General features: G+C 47.6%; 1 protein-coding gene across 1 annotated transcript in view; it reads left to right on the forward strand.

Moving 5' to 3' along the window:
• Positions 1-7414: 7414 nt before the first annotated feature.
• Positions 7415-19644, forward strand: part of TTC9B (tetratricopeptide repeat domain 9B) — a 35361-nt gene continuing 23131 nt past the window's right edge. Inside the window, exon 1 of the mRNA XM_030219990.1 lies at positions 7415-7424. Within this exon, the coding sequence (XP_030075850.1) occupies positions 7415-7424 (10 nt within the window). The remainder of the gene's footprint in view (positions 7425-19644) is intronic.

The following is a 19644-nucleotide window of genomic DNA, read 5'->3' on the forward strand; positions in this document are numbered from 1 at the left end:
GGCACCCTTCTTCCCATGATTCAGGGGAACAGTTGTCTATGCTCTCTGGACTTAAAGATGCTTACCCACACATCTTGATACTTCAATCTCACAGGAAGTATCTTTGATTTCGGCTGGGAACACAGCACTTTCAGTATCGTGTACTTCCCTTTGGCCTGGCGTCTGCGCCCAGAGTGTTTACAAAGTGTCTAGCAGTAGTTGCAGCGTCGCTACACAGACTGGGAGTGCATGTGTTTCCTTATCTCGACAATTGGCTGGTGAAGAGCACCTCAGAGGACGGTGCTCAGGAGTCCATGCGAATGACTATTCAGGTTCTAGAGCTACTGGGGTTCATAATCAATTACTCCAAGTCCCATCTCACTCCTGTCCAAAAATTAGAGTTCATTGAAGCACTGCTGGACACAAAGACAGCTCGGGCTTATCTTCCCGAGACAAGGGCAGACAACCTCCTATCTCTGGTGTCCACAGTTCGAGCGTCTCAGCAGATCACAGCTTGGCAGATGTTGAGACTTTTAGGGCATATGGCCTCTACAGTGCATGTAAAACCCATGGCACATCTTCATATGAGATCAGCTTAATGGACCCTAGCTTCCCAGTGGTATCAAGCTACATGGAATCTGGAAGATGTGATGCACCAAAATTCTCTTCAGTGGTGGACAGTCCGGTCCAATTTGACCATGGGATGACCATTCCAAATTCCTCAGCCACAAAAAGTGCTGACAACAGATGCATCCCTCACTCATGTGGATGGGCTTCACACTCAAGGAGCCTGGTCCTTCCAGGAAACAGGTCTTCAGATCAACCTTCTGGAATTACGAGTGATCTGGAACGCTCTGAAGGCTTTTAGAGATCGGCTGTCCAAACAAATCATCTTGATTCAATCAGGTTGCGATGTATTACACCAACAAGCAGGGGGGCACCGGATCTTGCCCTCTGTGTCAGGAAGCTGTTCAGATGTGGCTTTGGGCATGTATCTTCAAGCCACTTATCTGGCTTGTATAAACAACAGTCTGGCCGACAGGCTGAGCAGGGTAATGCAACCTCACGAGTAGTCACTGAAAATGAGTGTGGCTCGCAAGATCTTCCGAGTGTGGGGCACCCCCTCAGTGGATCTTTTTGCCACTCAGATCAATCACAAGGTCCCTCAGTTCTGTTCCAGGCTTCAGGCCCACAACAGACTAGCGTCAGATGCCTTTCTCCTTCATTGGGGAACAGGCCTTCTGTATTTGTATCCTCCCATACCTCTAGTAGAGAAGAGTTTGCTGAAACTCAAGCAAGACTGTGGAACCATGATCCTGATTGCTCTCTTCTGGCCGCGTCAGATTTGGTTCCCTCTTCTTCTGGAGTTGTCCTCCGAGGAACTGTGGAGATTGGAGTGTTTTCCAACCCTCATCATTCAGAACGAGGGGTTACTTCTACATCCCAACCTCCAGTCTCTGGATCTCATGGCCTGGATGTTAAGACCTTACAATTTGCCTCCTTGGGTCTTTCAGAGGGTGTCTCCCGAGTCTTGCTTCCAGGAAAGATTCCACGAAGAGGGGTTACTCTTTCAAATGGAGGAGGTTTGCCATCTGGTGTGACAGCAAGGCCCTAGATCCTCTTTTTTTTGTCCTACACAGACCCTGCTTGAATACCTTCTACACTTGTCAGAGTGTGGTCTCAAGACCAACTCCATAAGGGTTCACCTCAGTGCAATTAGTGCTTATCATCGGTGTGTAGAGTGCAAGCCTATCTCTGGACAGCCTTTAGTTCACTTCATGAGAGGTTTGCTTTTGTCAAAGCCCCCTGTCAAACCTCCACCAGTGTCATGGGATCTCAACGTCATTCTCACCCAGCTGATGAAAGCTACTTTTGAGCCACTGAATTCCTGCCCTCTGAAGTACTTGACCTGGAAGATCATTTTCTTGGTGGCTTTTACTTCAGCTTGTAGGGTCCATGAGCTTCAGTCCTTAGTAGTGGATGCACCTTATCCTAAGTTTCATCACAACAGACTAGTCCTCCACACGCATCCTAAGTTCCTGCCAAAGGTGATATCGGAGTTCCATCTGAACCAGTCAGTTGTCTTGCCAACATTTTTCCCCATCCTCATGCCCACCCTGGCGAAAGCAGCTTGCACAGCTTGGACTGCAAGAGAGCATTGGCCTTTAATGTGAAGCGGACGAAGCCCTTCAGACAGTAGTCCGCCCAGTTGTTTGTTTCTTTCGATCCCAACAAGAGAGGAGTTGCTATCAGAAAAATGTACAATCTCCAATTGGCTAGCAGATTGCATTTCCTTCACTTATGCCCAAGCTGGGCTGACTTTGGAGGGCCATGTCACAGCTCATAATGTTAGTACCATTGGTGGCTCACTTAAAGTCAGCCTCCATTGAAGAAATTTACAAGGCTGCGACGTGGTCATCAGTCCACACATTCACATCTCACTGCCTTCAGCCGGATACCTGACGCGACAATCTGAGCAGTCAGTGCTGCAGAACCTGTTTGGGGTTTAGAATCCAACTCCGCCGCCCTAAGCCCGTTTTATTCTGTTCCAAACTTCACTCTCAGCTAGCTGTATATAGTTTGTTTAACTTATGTTATGTCCTCACTGTTGCGAGGCCCAATTGACCAATGTTCATTGTTTTGAGTGAGCCTGGATGCTAGGGCTACCCTATGTGTGAAAATAAGCAGCCTGCTTGTTCTCAAAGAAAGCGAAGATACCTGTAGCAGGTTTTCTCCCAGGACAGCTGGCTGATTATTCTCACAATCCCTCCCACCTCCCTTTTGGAGTTATTATTTGTTATGCTTTTTGATTTAGCAGGTTTGCGCAGTGGGCGGGAAGTCAGTCTGTGCATGTGTGGTGCGCACTGCACGCGCGCCAGAAGATTCCAGCAAAAATTTTGTATTTTTTGCTGTGGCAAAATGCCGGTTCCTGGGCCGACGCAGACGTCGACCCACGTGTGAGAATAATCAGCCTCCTGTCCTCGGAGAATACCTGCTACAGGTAAGTATCTTCGCTATATTAGTGACAACATAATACAAGAAATCAAAGAATTGAGAACAAGGCCAAAGAATATTCATACAGGGCTATCATAGAGGTTAATATTTCTTACCAGGCTTTTATAATGTTTTAGTCCCTCCTGCACAGCTCTACAGGTATGATTGTTCTGAAGGAGTAAGAGGCCCACTTTCTCACGACCCCCTCAAGGGAATATCTGCAGCTCCTTGAGTCTCTCAATCCCCCCCCCCCCCCCCCCCCCACACACACACACGCACTTTCTTCCACACAGTAAAACCACTATTCTAACTTGTATCCAACTCTTAATCCAAGAATACAACCAAACAACAATGAATATGTAACCCACCCTCCTCTTCACCCAGTCTTCTGTATTAGCTGCTCGGGCATGCAGATCTGGGGCTCTTAAGCTCCGCATGTGCACATTGAATAGAACTGTCCCCTCCAAACCACTAACAGGAGCCTGTGTGTCTCAGTCACACAGAACCTGTTTAACACTAAATAATATTCTCTAGTAAAGTGGTTTTCATCCCAATACTCGGGGACCATCTAGTCAGTCTGGTTTCCAGGGTACCCACAATGAATATGCATGAGATGTATTAGCATGCACTTCATTGTGTGCAAATCTCTCATGCATATTCATTGTTGGTATCCTGGCCAGGTGGTTCCTGAGGACTGGGTTGAAAACTGTTGCTCTAGGAGATAGGGATAGAGTATAGCAGTTCCATACCAATAAGAATATTTTTCTTCCATTTAGGAGAGCTCCTTGCACTTTGGAGCTCCAGCAATAATAACTCATGGAATTTATTTCACCATTGCTAATAGCTAAGTGGCGTGACTTGGGTCCAATGATGTCAAATGCATTTCCCCCCACAACACTTGCCTTTTCAGAAACCTAGTTCCCCATTCTGCAAGTCTATAAGCAACACTATTGTCCAGTACCAGTTCCAAAGGGTGAAATCTTATAGGCTACTTTATAAACCTCTGAATAATTGATCTCCCAAACTGTTTAATTGTATTACAGCTCCAAAAAGCATGAGTAAGCGTATTACCTGTTGGTTTGCATTTAAAACATAAAGGGGTGTCAATTTGACCCAACATAACTTGAATTTGAGAGAAAAAGCCCTGTGGAGGGTCTGAAACTGGCTCTTTAAGTCTGCACTGGACACCATTGATGGAATTCTTTTGATAGAACAAAAATCAACATGTGTCTCCTGTGTTCCCAAATCTTTTCACCAAGGTTCCAAGAGTAATCTGTAATCTTGCTGTTTTATGGTACTTAATTTTTATGCAATTGAGAAACAGACAACTGCTCACTTTCATTTATTTCCAAGAATTCACATATCTTTGCTCCCAAATGGGAGTGAAGCCCTGTTTCCTCCAACAACATGGGTTCACACCCTACCAGTTATTACACTGTCTCCCTGAACAGAAGGAATCTGCTGCTCGAAGCTCTCAATTCCATTAGGGTACAGTCTTCTCTGAAAAGATGCTTCAATAGTGTTACCCCTGCTCAAGGCAGACAACAAAAATAATATTCAGGACCAGATACATCAATTGCCATCTTCCAATTCAGTCTCCGTTTTTTGCCTCCAGCAGTTTATAAAACAACAACAAAAATAATGCACCACCACCACTGTTTCTAGGATCTGCTTTTGGCTAAGGTCACAATTTTACCAGATATTGCAACCCGAATTTGATTTTTTTTTCGTACAAAGTAGAGCATTCTGCGCTAAAGGCTTTCCAGTGGGTGTGCACATGGTCTGAGTCATCTTTAAAGCACAATACTTTATTTTCATAGTTACGTACTTTCTCAGCTCTCAATGCTTGTAATATAAATATAAGAATTCAGGGTTGATTCTTCACTGGGTGCCCTAGTCCCAGTGCCATGTTGCTTACCAAGTTGCAAGGATTGCTGAAGCCAGGTTTCTAAAAAGCTGAGCAGTTCCACATCCAGGATAGTCTCTGGCAGCCCTAGTAAACACAAGTTATGATGAGAACAATTTTCAAAATCATTAACTTTTTGTTCTGGCATTTTAACTTGCTGACATGATTGCCCCTGGATCTGGGCAGTGGCTTGTAGTTGATCTTCCAGTGTGCTCGTGAACTCCTGGTGATGTGCAACAAATTGAAGTCTCAAACTTTCTAAGCATTCATGGATTGTTTCTATTTTACCAAATAATCATTGGAGCTTTTATCCAGAGCTGCCTCTGAAGTTATTTCAGCTGCCAATGCAGAGGAAATCAAGACACTGGATGGAATATGCTGATCTGCTATCTTGACATCCATTGGGCACTGCTGCTCCTTGTCTCTCCTTGGAGCTTTCGCCACCTTAGTGCAGCTTCTCCAACAAACTGAGCACCTAACACTGCCAACAGAAGCAGAAAAAATACTAATACTCCCTTTAATACTGGACTCACTTCAAGATTGAGGTCAATGTGGAGCAATTTGGCAGAGGAGAATGGGAGCTGAGCAAATCCTGTTCATGGCATTACGTGATCTTGAATTCTTTTAATGTTGCCGGAAAACGTTCCCAGGATTCAGAGTGAAAAACACTGTAAATGTTAAAAAAACTGAAAGTGAGGAGATGGAGGTATGTCTGGAAAAAAGTTCCAGAGAGGAATGGGTGGCACTCTGTACCTCTACTCTGTTCTCTAGGGAGCATTAGGTCTGGCAGTTTTAATTGATAATGATGTTCCTATGGTAATATATATGTGAATTGCAGATCCTGGTCAGCAGCCAATATCAACCAGTTACTACCAGTAGTTTTACTATTGATAATGTTGCCTATAATTTGGAAATTAATTTGAAAATACTGGGAGTTGTGATTAATAAGCATTTAACATTCAAATCCCAGGTATCCACTGTGGTCACACAGATTTTCAGAATCTTATGGAAACTGAGATGGATAAGTAATGATTTTTCTATTGAAACTTATCGCTTGTTGGTTCAGTCACTAGTCTTAACCAGTATAGATTACTGTAACATCGTATATATTGGCTGTCAAATGGTAACATTAAGAAAACGTCAGACTACATAGAGCACAGCTGCCCAATTAATTTGTAAATCATCCAAATATTGAAAAGGCAATGCCATTCTGAATATAAACTCTTTATTCATAAGATTATATACAGAGTTACTCTGATATACATGCAAAGATTTATTCACCTATCTGTAAGGAATACCAATGTATCATCTAGGGAATTTCTGACTCTTCCAGAATAGGCTCTCCCGTCTCCAGAATGTTGCCCAGTTCCTAACAAATCTAAAATCCTCCCTGCACCATTGTCTCATCCATGCATTGAGACTCCAGAGCTCTGCCCATTTCTTAGGTTCTATGCATAGGAACAGGGCGCACTTCTGGAAAAGATACCCTGGAGGTTCTGGATTTGAGCTTTCTACCTAAGAGCCTAAATTTGGCTTCCAGAACCTCACTTCCACATTGTCCTATGGCATTGGTATCCACATCTACCAAGACAGCAGGCTCCTCCCCAGCACTATCTAAAATCCTATTGTGGTGCCTCGTGAGGTTCACCACCTTTAACCAGGCAGGCAAATGACCAAGCAGAGTCTAAACTGAGGCTTCATGTGCCTATTAGCTGTGCTTTAGACTGATACTATAGTAACTGTAAAATAGCCCCCTTAGATGCTAGCCTATGGAACTTTAACAGAGCCTTTATATACAAAGAAAAAGCTATTCCTTAAACTCCTTTGCTAAGTGAGCAGAGTAACTTAAAGTCCCTGAGATTACCTATTTAATTCTAAGCCTACCTTTCCTTGTCATCAACAGCAGATGAATCCATTAACTGATGGGTTGTATCTGCTTACCAGCAGGTGGAGATAGAGAACACTGAAAGCACATGGTGTTCTAGGGTGCCCAACCCCCTCTGCCTTCAGTATCTCTATCTCCCAGCAGGTGTGGACGTCGCTTTCTCAGCTCCTGGATTTCTGCCTGGGGTGGCTCCTGTGCTTTGCCAGTAGAGCAGGGGGGTGTTGTGGCTGGTGCTGCCCACTTTAAAGGCACACTTGGTTTTCCCTGTCCCTGCCTTACCCCATTCCCCCTCCTCCCGCAGTTCCTCTGTGGCTGCCTCTAACTTTCCTCACAGTAAAAAAAAAAGAAAAGAGAGGCTTGCTTTCTCAGCGTGGCGATTTCTGAGGCTTTCTCCAGAGCTCCTGGTTCGGTGCAGCTTGACCGAAGCTCGTTTGACTCAGTCTCCTGAGGTGAGAGTGGTGCCCAGCTCCTCCGGGGAGGTTCCCACTGACAGCGCTCTGTGCGGGGTAAGTTTTGGCGCGAATGTGCCATTTTGTTTTCTGTATTTGATGGCTGCTGAAGGGGTTAAGCGCTGTTTCCACTGTGGGAAACGCAGATCAGCAGCGGGGCTTTGCAGCTCATGCTGCTTAGATGCTAATGCTGGCACGAACATGGCGGGTGGTGAGTCTTCCCGCCCGACAGAGTTGGCAGCGGGTGCCATCTTGGAGGCGCCATGTGGCGACCCTCGCAGTTGCGGAGGGGTTTGAGTGCAGGGGGACGCCTCGTTTTGAGGTTTCTAGAGGAGCTATTGCCTCCGCTTCCCCCAATGTGGGGGCAGAGGTACAGGGTGAGTTTTTCTCCCCTGAATTTGTGCTGCTGATGCATAAGGCTTTTATGTTAAAAAGAACACTGCCTGAGGCTCCTGACAATTCCTTTTGGACTGGATTGTCTCCAGTTCTTGATAGCCCAGCGTCTGCTGGAGACTTTATTTCTTCCCCCGAGCCTTTGGCTAACGCTAAGCGTAGATGAGTGAATACCCCATCTGAGGGGGACTCTTCACCCTGTTCTCCCCCGTGGTGTAGTTTCGGGGAGTCTGAGGGGTCGGGCAGGCCATCACGGACTGATGATCCAGACGAGGGTGGCTGCTTGCCACAGGAGTTGGATGACCGTAAAGCGGTTCGGATTTTCCACCGCGACGAGCTGCCAGCTCTCATTTCTGATGCCTTACAGGCCTTTTGTATTGAAGATCCTGACGAGGGCGCTGCCTCCTCTATTAATCTTAGGATGGCTAGTATTAAGAAGCCTTCTCGGGCTTTTCCCGTGCATGCTTCCATCCAAGAGCTTATTTCAGCTCAATGGTCTGACCCTGATGGTCCCTTGAAGGTGGCCAGGGCTATGTGTCACCTTTACTCTCTGAGTGAAAGTCAGTTGGCCCTCTTTGGGATGCCTAAAGTGGATGCGTTAGTCACGGCTGTGACTAAAAAGACTACTCTCCCGGTGGAGGGAGGGGTTGCTTTGAAAGATATGCAGGACTGGCAGCTGGAATCCGCGCTAAAGCGGCCCTTTGATATCTCGGGCCTTTCCTTACGGGTGGCTATTTGCAGTTCCTATGCAGCCCGGGCCTGCCTTTCCTGCTTGTAGCAGGCAGTTGAGCAGCCCGCCGATGGAGCGGGTTCCCTCGCTGAGGTCGGCCCATGTATGGAGTCTGCACTGTCTTTTTTGGCTGATGCCCTTTATGATCTGGTCAGAGCTTCGGCTAAGCAGATGTTGGTGGCGGTTGCTACCCGCCACCTTCTTTGGCTCCGGCATTGGGGGGCTAATGTGGCCTCTAAAGACTGTTGAGGTTACCCTTTTGGGGCCTTTTTTATTTGGGGAGGATTTGGAGAAGATTGTTAAGGACCTAGGGGACTCTAAGTCCCAACGGTTGCCTGAGGAGAGGCCAAGGCCTTCTTCCAACAGTCCTTCTTTTCCCTCCTCTTCCAGGCCACGTTTTCGTGAAGCAGGTTTTGCCCGGGGCGCTCTGCAGGGTTTGGTTAACGTACCCGTTTTCAGCAGAGGAACTCCTTTCGTTCGGACAAACGCGCTGCGGCGTCCGGGCAATGGAGTTCAGGGGCGTCCTCCACAATGATGGGGCGCCTGTCCATTCGTCGGTTCCCGCAGTAGGGGGTTGTCTCTCCCTCTTTCTCGAGGAGTGGACCAAGATTACTTCGGATCAGTGGGTCCTGGACCTGATCAGAGAAGGTTACCGACTAGAATTCGCTGCCCCGGTGGGAGACGCGTTTTTGGACTCCTGATGTGGCACTGCTGTCAAGCGGGCGGCGGCGGCGGCAAACGAGACCTTGCAGGTGTTGCTGAAGCTCGGAGCAGTGGTTCCGGGTCCTCCCGCCGAACGTGGCTGCGGTCGATACTCCATTTATTTTGTGATGCCTCGAAAAGGCAGGTCGTTCAGACCTATCCTCGACTTACGCATAGTCAGCGAGGCCTTAGGAGTGTGACACTTCCACATGGAAACCCTGTGCTCCATCATTGCAGTGGTACAGCCAGGAGAATTTCTCACGTCGCTGGACCTCAAGGAAGCGTATTTGCATATTTCCATCTGGCTGCCACATCAGCGGTTTCTCCAGTTTGCGGTATTGAACCAACATTTCCAATTTCGCGCCTTGCCTTTCGGCCTGGCAACTACCCCTCGGACATTTTCCAAGGTGAATGGTAGTGGTGGCTGCCCTTCTCAGGCAAGAGGGTATCAGAGTTCACCCTTATCTCGGCGACTAGCTCATCAAGAGCGGATTCGGTAGTTGAAAGCCAACGTGCCACAGCCAGAGTTGTTACAGTTCTTCAGACTCTGGGCTGGGTAGTCAATATTCCCAGAAGTCACCTAACCCCTCTGTCTCTCGAGTATTTGAGGGTCCGGTTCGACAGTGCTTCGGGGTTCATTTTTCTTCCCGACAACAGGCGTCTCAAGCTTCAGAATCAGGTCCGCCTGCGGATGCCTCACCCTCGAGCTTGGGACTTTGTTCAGCTCCTGTGATCGATGACGGACACCATAGAGATGGTCCCCTGGGCAAGAGCTCACATGAGGCCGCTGCAGCTTGCTCTGCTTCAGCAATGGTCCCCGTTTTCCCAGGAGTACCAACAAAGACTAAGGTGGCTTCCTGCAGCCTAGCGCAGTATGGATTGGTGGCTTTCCGACAGCATGCTGCGGCAGGGGATGCCACTGGCTCTTCCATTTTGGTATCTGGTGATAACGGATGCCAGCCTTTCAGGCTGGGGAGCTCATTGCCGGGGACGCTATGCTCAGGGTCTGTGGTCCACCACGGAAGCGGGATGGTCCATCAATCGCTTGGAACTGAGAGCGATATTCCAGGCTCTTCTGGCCTTCCACAGGACGCTGAAGGGTCTTCTTGTCCGAGTTCTGTCGGACAACACGATAGCAGTGGCCTGCATCAATCGTCAGGGTGGCACTCAGTGCAGGGCACTGGCTGCGGAGGCGTCTCAGATCTGCGACTGGGCCAAACGCCACCTAGAGCTGTTGTCCGGTCAGAGCAATGTACAAGCCGATTTCCTCAGCAGACATCAAATTGACCCGACGGAATGGGAACTGGCGGAAGAAGTTTTTCTTCAGATTTGTGCCAAATGGGGGACTCCAGACATGGACCTCATGGCATCCAGCGTAAACCCCAAAGTCCCTCGCTTTTTCAGCAGAAGGAGAGATCCTCGCTCGGCGGGGTTGGATGCCCTGGCTCAAACTTGGCCCTCGGTCCTCCTGTATGTGTTCCCTCCTTGGCCCTTGATAGGGTGAGTGCTACTTCGGATTCACCTGCACTGCGGATTGGTGATTCTCATTGCCCTGGATTGGCCAAGGCGTCCGTGGTACGCAGATCTCCAGTGGATGCTGGTGGACATGCCTCTTCCTTTGACTCGGGTTCCGAACTTATTAGTTCAGGGTCCGGTGACTATGGAAGATCCTTGCTGCTTTGGTCTTACGGCCTGGCTCTTCAGAGGGCGCAATTGAGGGACAAGGGCTATTCTAATAAGGTTGCCACGCTCTTGCAGTCTCGCAAGCGGTCTACCTCTGTGACTTATGCTCAGATCTGGCGCACTTTCGAGGCGTGGTGTACTGCAAAGGCTATCTCGCCGACTCTGGCGACAGTCTCGCTTTTGCTAGACTTTTTGCAGGACGGGCTACAAAAGGGCCTGGCCTACAATTCCCTTTGAGTTCAAGTGGCAGCGTTGGCCTGCTTCTGGGGGAAAGTCTCAGATTTGATATTAGCTTTAGAGTAAGTATAAGCAGGAAATCCAATACGTTAGCTTTTAACTTTCAAAAAGGAGACTATGATAAAGTGAGAAGAACGGTGAAAAAAAACTTAGCTGTGAGGGTCAAAAATTTACATCAGATGTGGATGCTATTTAAAAATACCATCCTGGAAGCCCAGGCCAAATATATTTTGTGTATTAAAAAAGGAGGGAGGAAGACCAAACGACAGCCGGCATATTTAAAAAGTGAGGTGAAGGAAGCTATTAGAACTAAAAGATAATCCTTCGGAAAATGGAAAAAGGAACCGAATGAAAATAATAAGCAGCATAAAGAATGTCAAGTCAAATGCAAAGCACAGATATGGAAGGCAAAGAGGGACAAAAGCAAGAAGCCAGCAAAAGAATTGCTTGGACCGCTAGATGACCGAGGGGTAAAAGGGGCAATCAGGGAAGACAAAGCCATAACGGAGAGATTAAATTAATTCTTTGCTTCGGTCTTCACCAAGGAAAATTTGGGGGAGATACCGGTGCCAGAAATGGAATTCAACGCTGATGAGGCAGAGAATCTGAATGAAATCTCTATAAACCTAGAGGATGTAATGGGACAATTTGACAAATTGTAGAGCAGCAAATCTGGACCGGATGGTATTCATCCCAGAGTACTGATAGAATTGAAAAATGAACCGGCGGAACTATTGTTAGTAATATGTAATTTATCTTTAAAATTGAGTGAGGTACCAGAAGATTGGAGGGCAGCCCATGTAATGCCGATATTTTAAAAAGGTTCCAGAGAGGATCTGGGAAATGATAGACCATTGAGCTTGATGTCGGTGCCGGGCAAAATGGTAGAGGCTATTATAAAGAACTAAATTACAGAGCATATTCAAAAGTATGGATTAATGAGACAAAGCCAACATGGATTTAGTGACTGGAAATATTGCCTCACCAATCTATTACTACTACTACTACTTATCATTACATTTCTTTGATGGGATGAACAAACATGTGGATAAAGGTGAGCCGGTTGATATTGTGTTTCTGGATTTTCAAAAGGCGGTTGACAAAGTAACCTCATGAAAGACTCCTGAAGAAATTGGAGAGTCATGGGATAAGAGGTAGTGTCCTATTGTGTGGATTAAAAACTGGTTAAAGGATAGAAAACAGAGAGTAGGGTTAAATGGTCAGTATTCTCAATGGAGAAGGGTAGTTAGTGGGATTCCCCCGTGGTCTGTGCTGGGACCCGCTGTTTTTTAACATATTTATAAATGATCTAGAGATGGAAGTAACTAGTGAGGTAATTAAATTTGCTGACGACACAAAGTTATTCAAAGTTGTTAAATCACAAGAGGATTGTGAAAAATTACAAGAGGACCATATGAGACTGGGTGTCTAAATGGCAGATGATTTTAATGTGAACAAGTGCAAAGTGATGCATGTGGGAAAGAGGAGCCCGAACTATAGCTACGTAATGCAAAGTTCCACGTTCGGAGTCACCGACCGAGAAAGGGATCTCGACGTCATTCTTGATATGTTGAAACCCTCTGCTCAGTGTGCTGCGGCGGCGAAGAAAGCAAATAGAATGTTAGGTATTATTAGGAAAGGAATGGAAAACAAAAGTGAGGACGTTATAATGTCTTTGTATCACTCTATGGTGTGACCGCACCTCGAGTATGTTTTCAATTCTGGTCACCGCATCTCAAAAAAGATATCGTGGAATTAGAAAAGGTACAGAGAAGGGCGACAAAAATGATTAAGTGGATGGGACGACTTTCCTATGAGGAAAGGCTGAAGTGTCTAGGGCTCTTCAGCTTGGAGAAAAGACAGCTGAGGGGAGATAAGATAGAGGTGTATAAAATGAGTGGAGTGGAACAGGTAGATGTGAATCGTTTGTTTACTTTTTCCAAAAATACCAGGACTAGGGGGCATGCGATGAAGCTACAAAGTAGTAAAATTAATACGAATTGGAGAAAATATTTCTTCACTCAATGTGTAATTAAACTCTGGAATTCGTTGCCAGAAAATGCGGTAAAGGTGGTTAGCTTAGCAAGGTTTAAGAAAGGTCTGGCCAGCTTCCTAAAGAAAAAGTCCATAGACCATTATTAAATTGACTTGGGGAAAATCCACCACTTATTTCTGGGATAAGCAGCATAAAATGAACTTTTTTCGGGATCTTGCCAGGTATTTGTGACCTGGATTGGTCACTGTTGGAAACAGGATGTTGGGCTTGATGGGCCTTTGCTCTGTCCCAGTGTAGCAATACTTATGTCATATACTTATTTCTCCGAGGACAAGCAGGCTGCTTGTTCTCACTGATGGGTCGGCGTCCACGGCGGCCCAGGAATGGCAATTTTCCAGAGCAAAAACAAAGTTTGCCAGAGACTTCCGGCGTGTGCTGTGTGGCCATTTTCCCTTCCTGTCGCACGAGAGTCCCCGCTCAGCTTTTCTTTTTCCGCGGTGGAGAGTCTTTTTCCGCGGTGGAAAGTGGCTGCTTTGTCAGTCTCTCTCCTAAGGCCCAGAGAAAGAGTCTTCATTTTTTGAGAAGTTTTTGAGAGTTTTTCTCCCTTTTTGTCTTTCTTTTATCCTGCCTTCACAACTATATATATAAAAAAAATCCTTTATTTCTTAGTTTGGCCCTTTAAGTTTCCTTTAGTTTTTTTTGTGCCCTTTTATTTGTCACAATCACAAATTTTGACTTTGCCGCCGCTATTTTTCCATCCATGTCATCGAGGACTCCCAGCGGCTTCAAGAAGTGTACTCGGTGCAACCGGTCGATCTCAGGTACCGATCCCCACGCATGGTGTCTTCAGTGCCTTGGGCCCGACCATAGCCCAGATGCATGTAAGTTGTATCTTAGCCTTAAAAGGCGGACACAAGCGTCGAGAAAAGCTCTTCAAGACCGTCTTTTCGGAGCTTCAACCGGTTCTTCAGCGTCAACATCGGCACTGAAAATGGCATCGACTTCAGGAGCGCAGGTAATGGCTGTCCGGAAACCACCACACACTGGCGAGCAGTGAGCTGTCGAGTGGGTCTCCACCTGCCTCGAAGATTCTTGCTGTACAGGCCCCAGGGACCGACCACTCTAGGACCCGACCCCGAGGAGGTGTGTGGATTCCACATCCTCGTTGGTACCAAGGAGTATCGATGACGTGCATCGAGCGAAGGCGAAGAAGCATCGTCATCGATCTCCTTCCAAGCACGGTGCCGGGAGCTCCGGGGCATCAAATGATTCGGCACCCGTGAAGCGCCGACGCTGGGAGGACTGCTCACCCTCCATTCAAAAGGTGTCGGTGTGTTGGTCTTTGGGCAGCCCAGTACCGCCTCCTCGACCTCCACATATTCTGATGCCGATTCTTGCACCGACCCCGCAGCCTTGCTCGACAGCGACTAGAGGAGCGCATCCGAGCCATTCTTCCAGGTCTTCTGGAGGGGTTGCTGCGTCAGTCTGCTCCAGTACTGGGGGTGCTTGCACCCTCCGTACCATCGATGGAAGCGGCAGCTGGCTCTATGCCTGTGGTGAGGTCTCCGTCGCCAGTGCCACCTTTGGCATCGGCGTCGACTCCCCATCGACATTGCTGGAGGGAGCTTCATCGCTGCAGGCATAGGAGTCGACTTCTCGACATCACCATCGAGGACATGGTTCCTCGGCGTCGAGATGGGTCCGGTTTCAGAGTTAAGGAACTACTACTACTATTTAGCATTTCTATAGCACTACAAGGCGTACGCAGCGCTGCACAAACATAGAAGAAAGACAGTCCCTGCTCAAAGAGCTTACAATCTAATAGACAAAAAAAAAAATAAAGTAATCAAATCAATTAATGTGAACGGGAAGGAAGAGAGGAGGGTAGGTGGAGGCGAGTGGTTACAAGTGGTTACGAGTCAAAAGCAATGTTAAAGAGGTGGGCTTTCAGTCTAGATTTAAAGGTGGCCAAGGATGGGGCAAGACGTAGGGGCTCAGGAAGTTTATTCCAGGCGTAGGGTGCAGCGAGACAGAAGGCACGAAGTCTGGAGTTGGCAGTAGTGGAGAAGGGAACAGATAAGAAGGATTTATCCATGGAGCGGAGTGCACGGGAAGGGGTGTAGGGAAGGACGAGTGTGGAGAGATACTGGGGAGCAGCAGAGTGAGTACATTTATAGGTTAGTAGAAGAAGTTTGAACAGGACGCGAAAACGGATAGGTAGCCAGTGAAGGGTCTTGAGGAGAGGGGTAGTATGAGTAAAGCGACCCTGGCGGAAGACGAGACGGGCAGCAGAGTTTTGAACCGACTGGAGAGGGGAGAGGTGACTAAGTGGGAGGCCAGCAAGAAGCAGATTGCAGTAGTCTAAACGAGAGGTGACAAGGGTGTGGATGAGGGTTTTGGTAGAGTGCTCGGAAAGAAAGGGGCGGATTTTACGTATGTTGTAAAGAAAGAAACGACAGGTCTTGGCAATCTGCTGGATATAAGCAGAGAAGGAGAGAGAAGAGTCAAAGAAGACCCCAAGGTTTCGAGCTGAGGAGACAGGGAGAATGAGAGAGCCATCAACAGAAATAGAAAACGGGGGGAGCGGGGAGGTGGGTTTGGGGGGGGGGAATGAGAAGCTTGTCCGATACCGATGAGGATGCCTCGTGGGATGAAGCGGTATTTCTGAAGAGTCTTGTGGTCTTCCCTCTGATCCTACTCCTTCACCAGAAAGAAAGCTTTCTCCCCCGGAGAGTCTTTCTTTCTCTTCATTTGTCCGGGAAATGTCTGTGGCTATTCCCTTCCCTGTGGTATCTGAGGATGAGCACAGGACTGAGATGCTTGAGGTCCTTGACTATCCTTCGCTACCTAAGGAGTCATCCATGGTTCCTTTGCATAATGTGCTCAAGGGTTCTTCAAATAGTCCAGTTAGGATACTCCCTCAATTTGATCTCCAGACCTCCAAATTGCCCACTGGGAGCTCAGTCCTTCAGCTTTCAGCACAGGCAGGTACTTGCAGAGGAACTCTCCGCCCTTCTCAGCGCCAATGCGGTCGAGCCCGTTCCACCAGGGCAAGAAGGGCTGGGATTCTATTCCAGGTACTTTCTTGTGCAAAAGAAAACGGGGGGTGCGTCCCATCCTAGACCTAAGGGCCCTGAACAAATTCCTAGTCCAAGAAAAATTCAGGATGGTTTTCCTGAGCACCCTTCTTCCCATGATTCAGGAAAACGATTGGCTATGCTCTCTGGACTTAATGGATGCTTATACACACATCCCGATACTTCCAGCTCACAGGAGGTATCTTTGATTCCGTCTGGGAGCGCAGCACTTACAGTATAGTATGCTGCCCTTTGGTCTGGCGTCTGCGCCCAGGGTCTTTACAAAATGCCTGGCAGTAGTTGCAGCGTTGCTACGCAGACTGGGAGTGTATGTGTTCCCTTATCTCGACGATTGGCTGGTAAAGAACACCTCAGAGGCAGGAACTCTACAGTCCATGCAGATGACTATTCAACTGCTGGAGCTACTCGGGTTTGTTATAAATGACCCCAAGTCCCATCTTTTCCCTGTTCAGCAGCTTGAATTTATAGGAGCTCTGCTGGACTCACAGACGGCTCGTGCCTATCTTCCAGAAGCGAGAGCAGACAATCTTCTGTCTCTAGTTCCCATGGCCAGAGCGTCTCAGCAGATCATAGCTTGGCAGATGTTGAGACTTCTAGGCCATATGGCCTCCACAGTCCATGTGACACCCATGGCCCGTCTTCATATGAGATCAGCTCAATGGACCCTAGCTTCCCAGTGGTATCAAGCTGCAGGGGATCTAGAGGATGCAATCCAGCTGTCCACTGATTTTCACAATTCCCTTCAGTGGTGGACAATTCGATCCAATTTGACCTTGGGACATCCCTTTCAAATTCCTCAGCCACAAAAAGTGCTGACCACCGATGCAGCCCTCCTGGGGTGGGGAGCTCATGTCGATGGGCTTCACATTCAAGGAGTTTGGTCCCTCCAGGAAAAAGGTCTTCAGATCAATCTCCTGGAGTTGCGAGCGGTCTGGAATGCTCTAAAGGCTTTCAGAGATCAGCTGTCCAATCAAATTATCCAAATTCAGACAGACAATCAGGTTGCCATGTACTACATCAACAAGCAGGGGGGCACCGGATCTCGCCCCCTGTGTCGGGAAGCCGTCCAGGTGTGGTTTTGGGCTCGCCGTTACGGTATGTTTCTCCAAGCCACGTATCTGGCAGACGTAAACAGTCTGGCCGACAGATTGAGCAGGATAATGCAACCTCACGAGTGGTCACTCAACTCGGGCGTCGTACGCAAGATCTTCCGAGAGTGGGGCACCCGCTTGGTGGTTCTTTTTGCCACTCAGGTCAATCACAAGGTCCCTCAGTTCTGTTCCAGACTTCAGGCCCACGACAGACTAGCGTCGGATGCCTTTCTCCTTCATTGGGGGAAGGGCCCATTGTACGCATATCCTCCCATATGTCTGGTGGGGAAGACTTTGCTGAAACTCAAGCAAGACCGTGGAACCATGATTCTGATTGCTCCTGGCCGCATCATATTTGGTTCCCTTTTCTGCTGGAGTTGTCCTCAGAAGAATCTTGGAGATTGGACTGTTTTCCAACCCTCATAACAGAACGAGTGGGCGCTTCTACATCCCAGCCTCCAGTCTCTGACTCTCACGGCCTGGATGTTGAGAGCATAGAATTCGCTTCCTTGGGTCTCTCTGAGGGTGTCTCCTGGGTTTTACTTGCTTTCAGGAAGGATTCCATGAAGAGGTGCTACTTTTTCAAATGGAGGAGGTTTGCCGTCTGGTGTGATAGCAAGGCCCTAGATCCTCGCTCTTGTCCTACACAGACCCTGCTTGAATACCTTCTACACTTGTCAGAGTCCGGTCTCAAGACCAACTCCGTAAGAGTTCATCTTAGCGCAATTAGTGCTTATCATCAATGTGTAGAGGATAAGCCTATCTCTGGACAGCCTTTAGGTGTTCGCTTCATGAGAGGTTTGCTTTTGTCAAAGCCCCCTGTCAAACCTCCACCAGTGTCATAGGATCTCAACGTAGTTCTCACCCAACTGATGAAGCCTCCTTTTGAGCCACTGAATTCCTGCCATCTGAAGTTCTTGACCTGGAAGGTCATTTTCTTGGTGGTGGTTACTTCAACTCATAGAGTCAGTGAGCTCCAAGCCTTGGTGGTGCATGCTCCTTATCTCAAGTTTCATCACAACAGAGTAGTCCTCCACATGCACCCTAAGTTCTTGCCGAAGGTGGTGTCAGAGTTCCATTTGAACCAGTCAATTGTCTTGCCAACATTTTTTCCCCGTCATACCTACCATGCTGAATGTCAGTTGCACACCTTGGACTGCAAGAGAGCATTGGCCTTTTACGTGGAGTGGACAAGCCCCTTCAGACAGTCCGCCCAAATGTTTGTTTCTTTTGATCCCAACGGAAGGGGAGTCACAGTCGGGAAACACACCATTTCCAATTGGCTAGCAGATTGCATTTCCTTTACTTATGCCCAAGCTGGGCTGACTCTTGAGGGTCATGTCACGGCTCATAGTGTTAGAGCCATGGCGGCATCAGTGGCTCACTTGAAGTCAGCCACTATAGAAGAGATTTGCAAGGCTGTGACGTGGTCATCAATCCACACATTCACATCTCACTGCCTTCAGCAGGATACCCGACGCGACAGTCGGTTTGGGCAGTTGGTGCTGCAGAATCCAACTCCACCCTCCTAGGCCCATTTTTATTCTGTTCCAGGCTGCACTCTCAGATGTTTCTGCTTTAGGTCAATCTCAGTTATGTCCTTGCCGTTGCGAGGCCCAATTGAACTTCTTTGTTGTTCTGAGTGAGCCTGGGTGCTAGGGACACCCCTTCAGTGAGAACAAGCAGCCTGCTTGTCCTCGGAGAAAGCGAAGATACATACCTGTAGCAGGTATTCTCCGAGGACAGCAGGCTGTTCTCACAAACCTGCCCACCTCCCCTTTGGAGTTGTCCTTCTCCTTGCTATTGCTTTTTGATCTAACTGAGCAGGGACTCTCGCGCGACGGGAATATGGCCGCGCATGCGTGCCAGACGGCTCTGGCAAACTTTGTTTTTGCTCTGGAAAATTGCCGTACCTGGGCCGCCGTGGACGCCGACCCATCAGTGAGAACAATCAGCCTGCTGTCCTCGTAGAATACCTGCTACAGGTATGTATCTTTGCTGTACTTACCACATATCTATCTATTCATTCCCATGAGGTACCTGTTAGGTACATATTCAACAAAGGAATGTAGGTGTCTACTTTACTTTTATATAATTTTGTTTTAATGTTATTTGTGAACTTGATATACCACCAATGATTCTTGAGGCAACTATGCGGTGTAATCAGGTATAGCTGATGGAAGTGTATGTGCCTAAGTCGTAGCAGTGAGATGTGTGTCCACTAATAAATGGGTACTCTGAATCAAGTAAAATTTATTTTTTAAATGTTTACATTATTTTTTAACTAAGTTCTTACACTATAAACTGTTGATGATATGATATAAATATGTAGTGTTTAACCCCAGAGTGGGACCAACCACCAACATACACCATCCTTGCACTCCACGCTTCAATTGTTTCAGTGGTATTTGCATATCAATTTTGTAACATATAGTCCCCTTCTTAAACAACTAACTGTAAACTGAAACTTATCTGTATGATTAGTGCTGCACTATGCTGTT

The sequence above is a fragment of the Microcaecilia unicolor genome, chromosome 11, assembly GCF_901765095.1.
Source record: "Microcaecilia unicolor chromosome 11, aMicUni1.1, whole genome shotgun sequence".
NCBI lineage: Eukaryota > Metazoa > Chordata > Amphibia > Gymnophiona > Siphonopidae > Microcaecilia > Microcaecilia unicolor.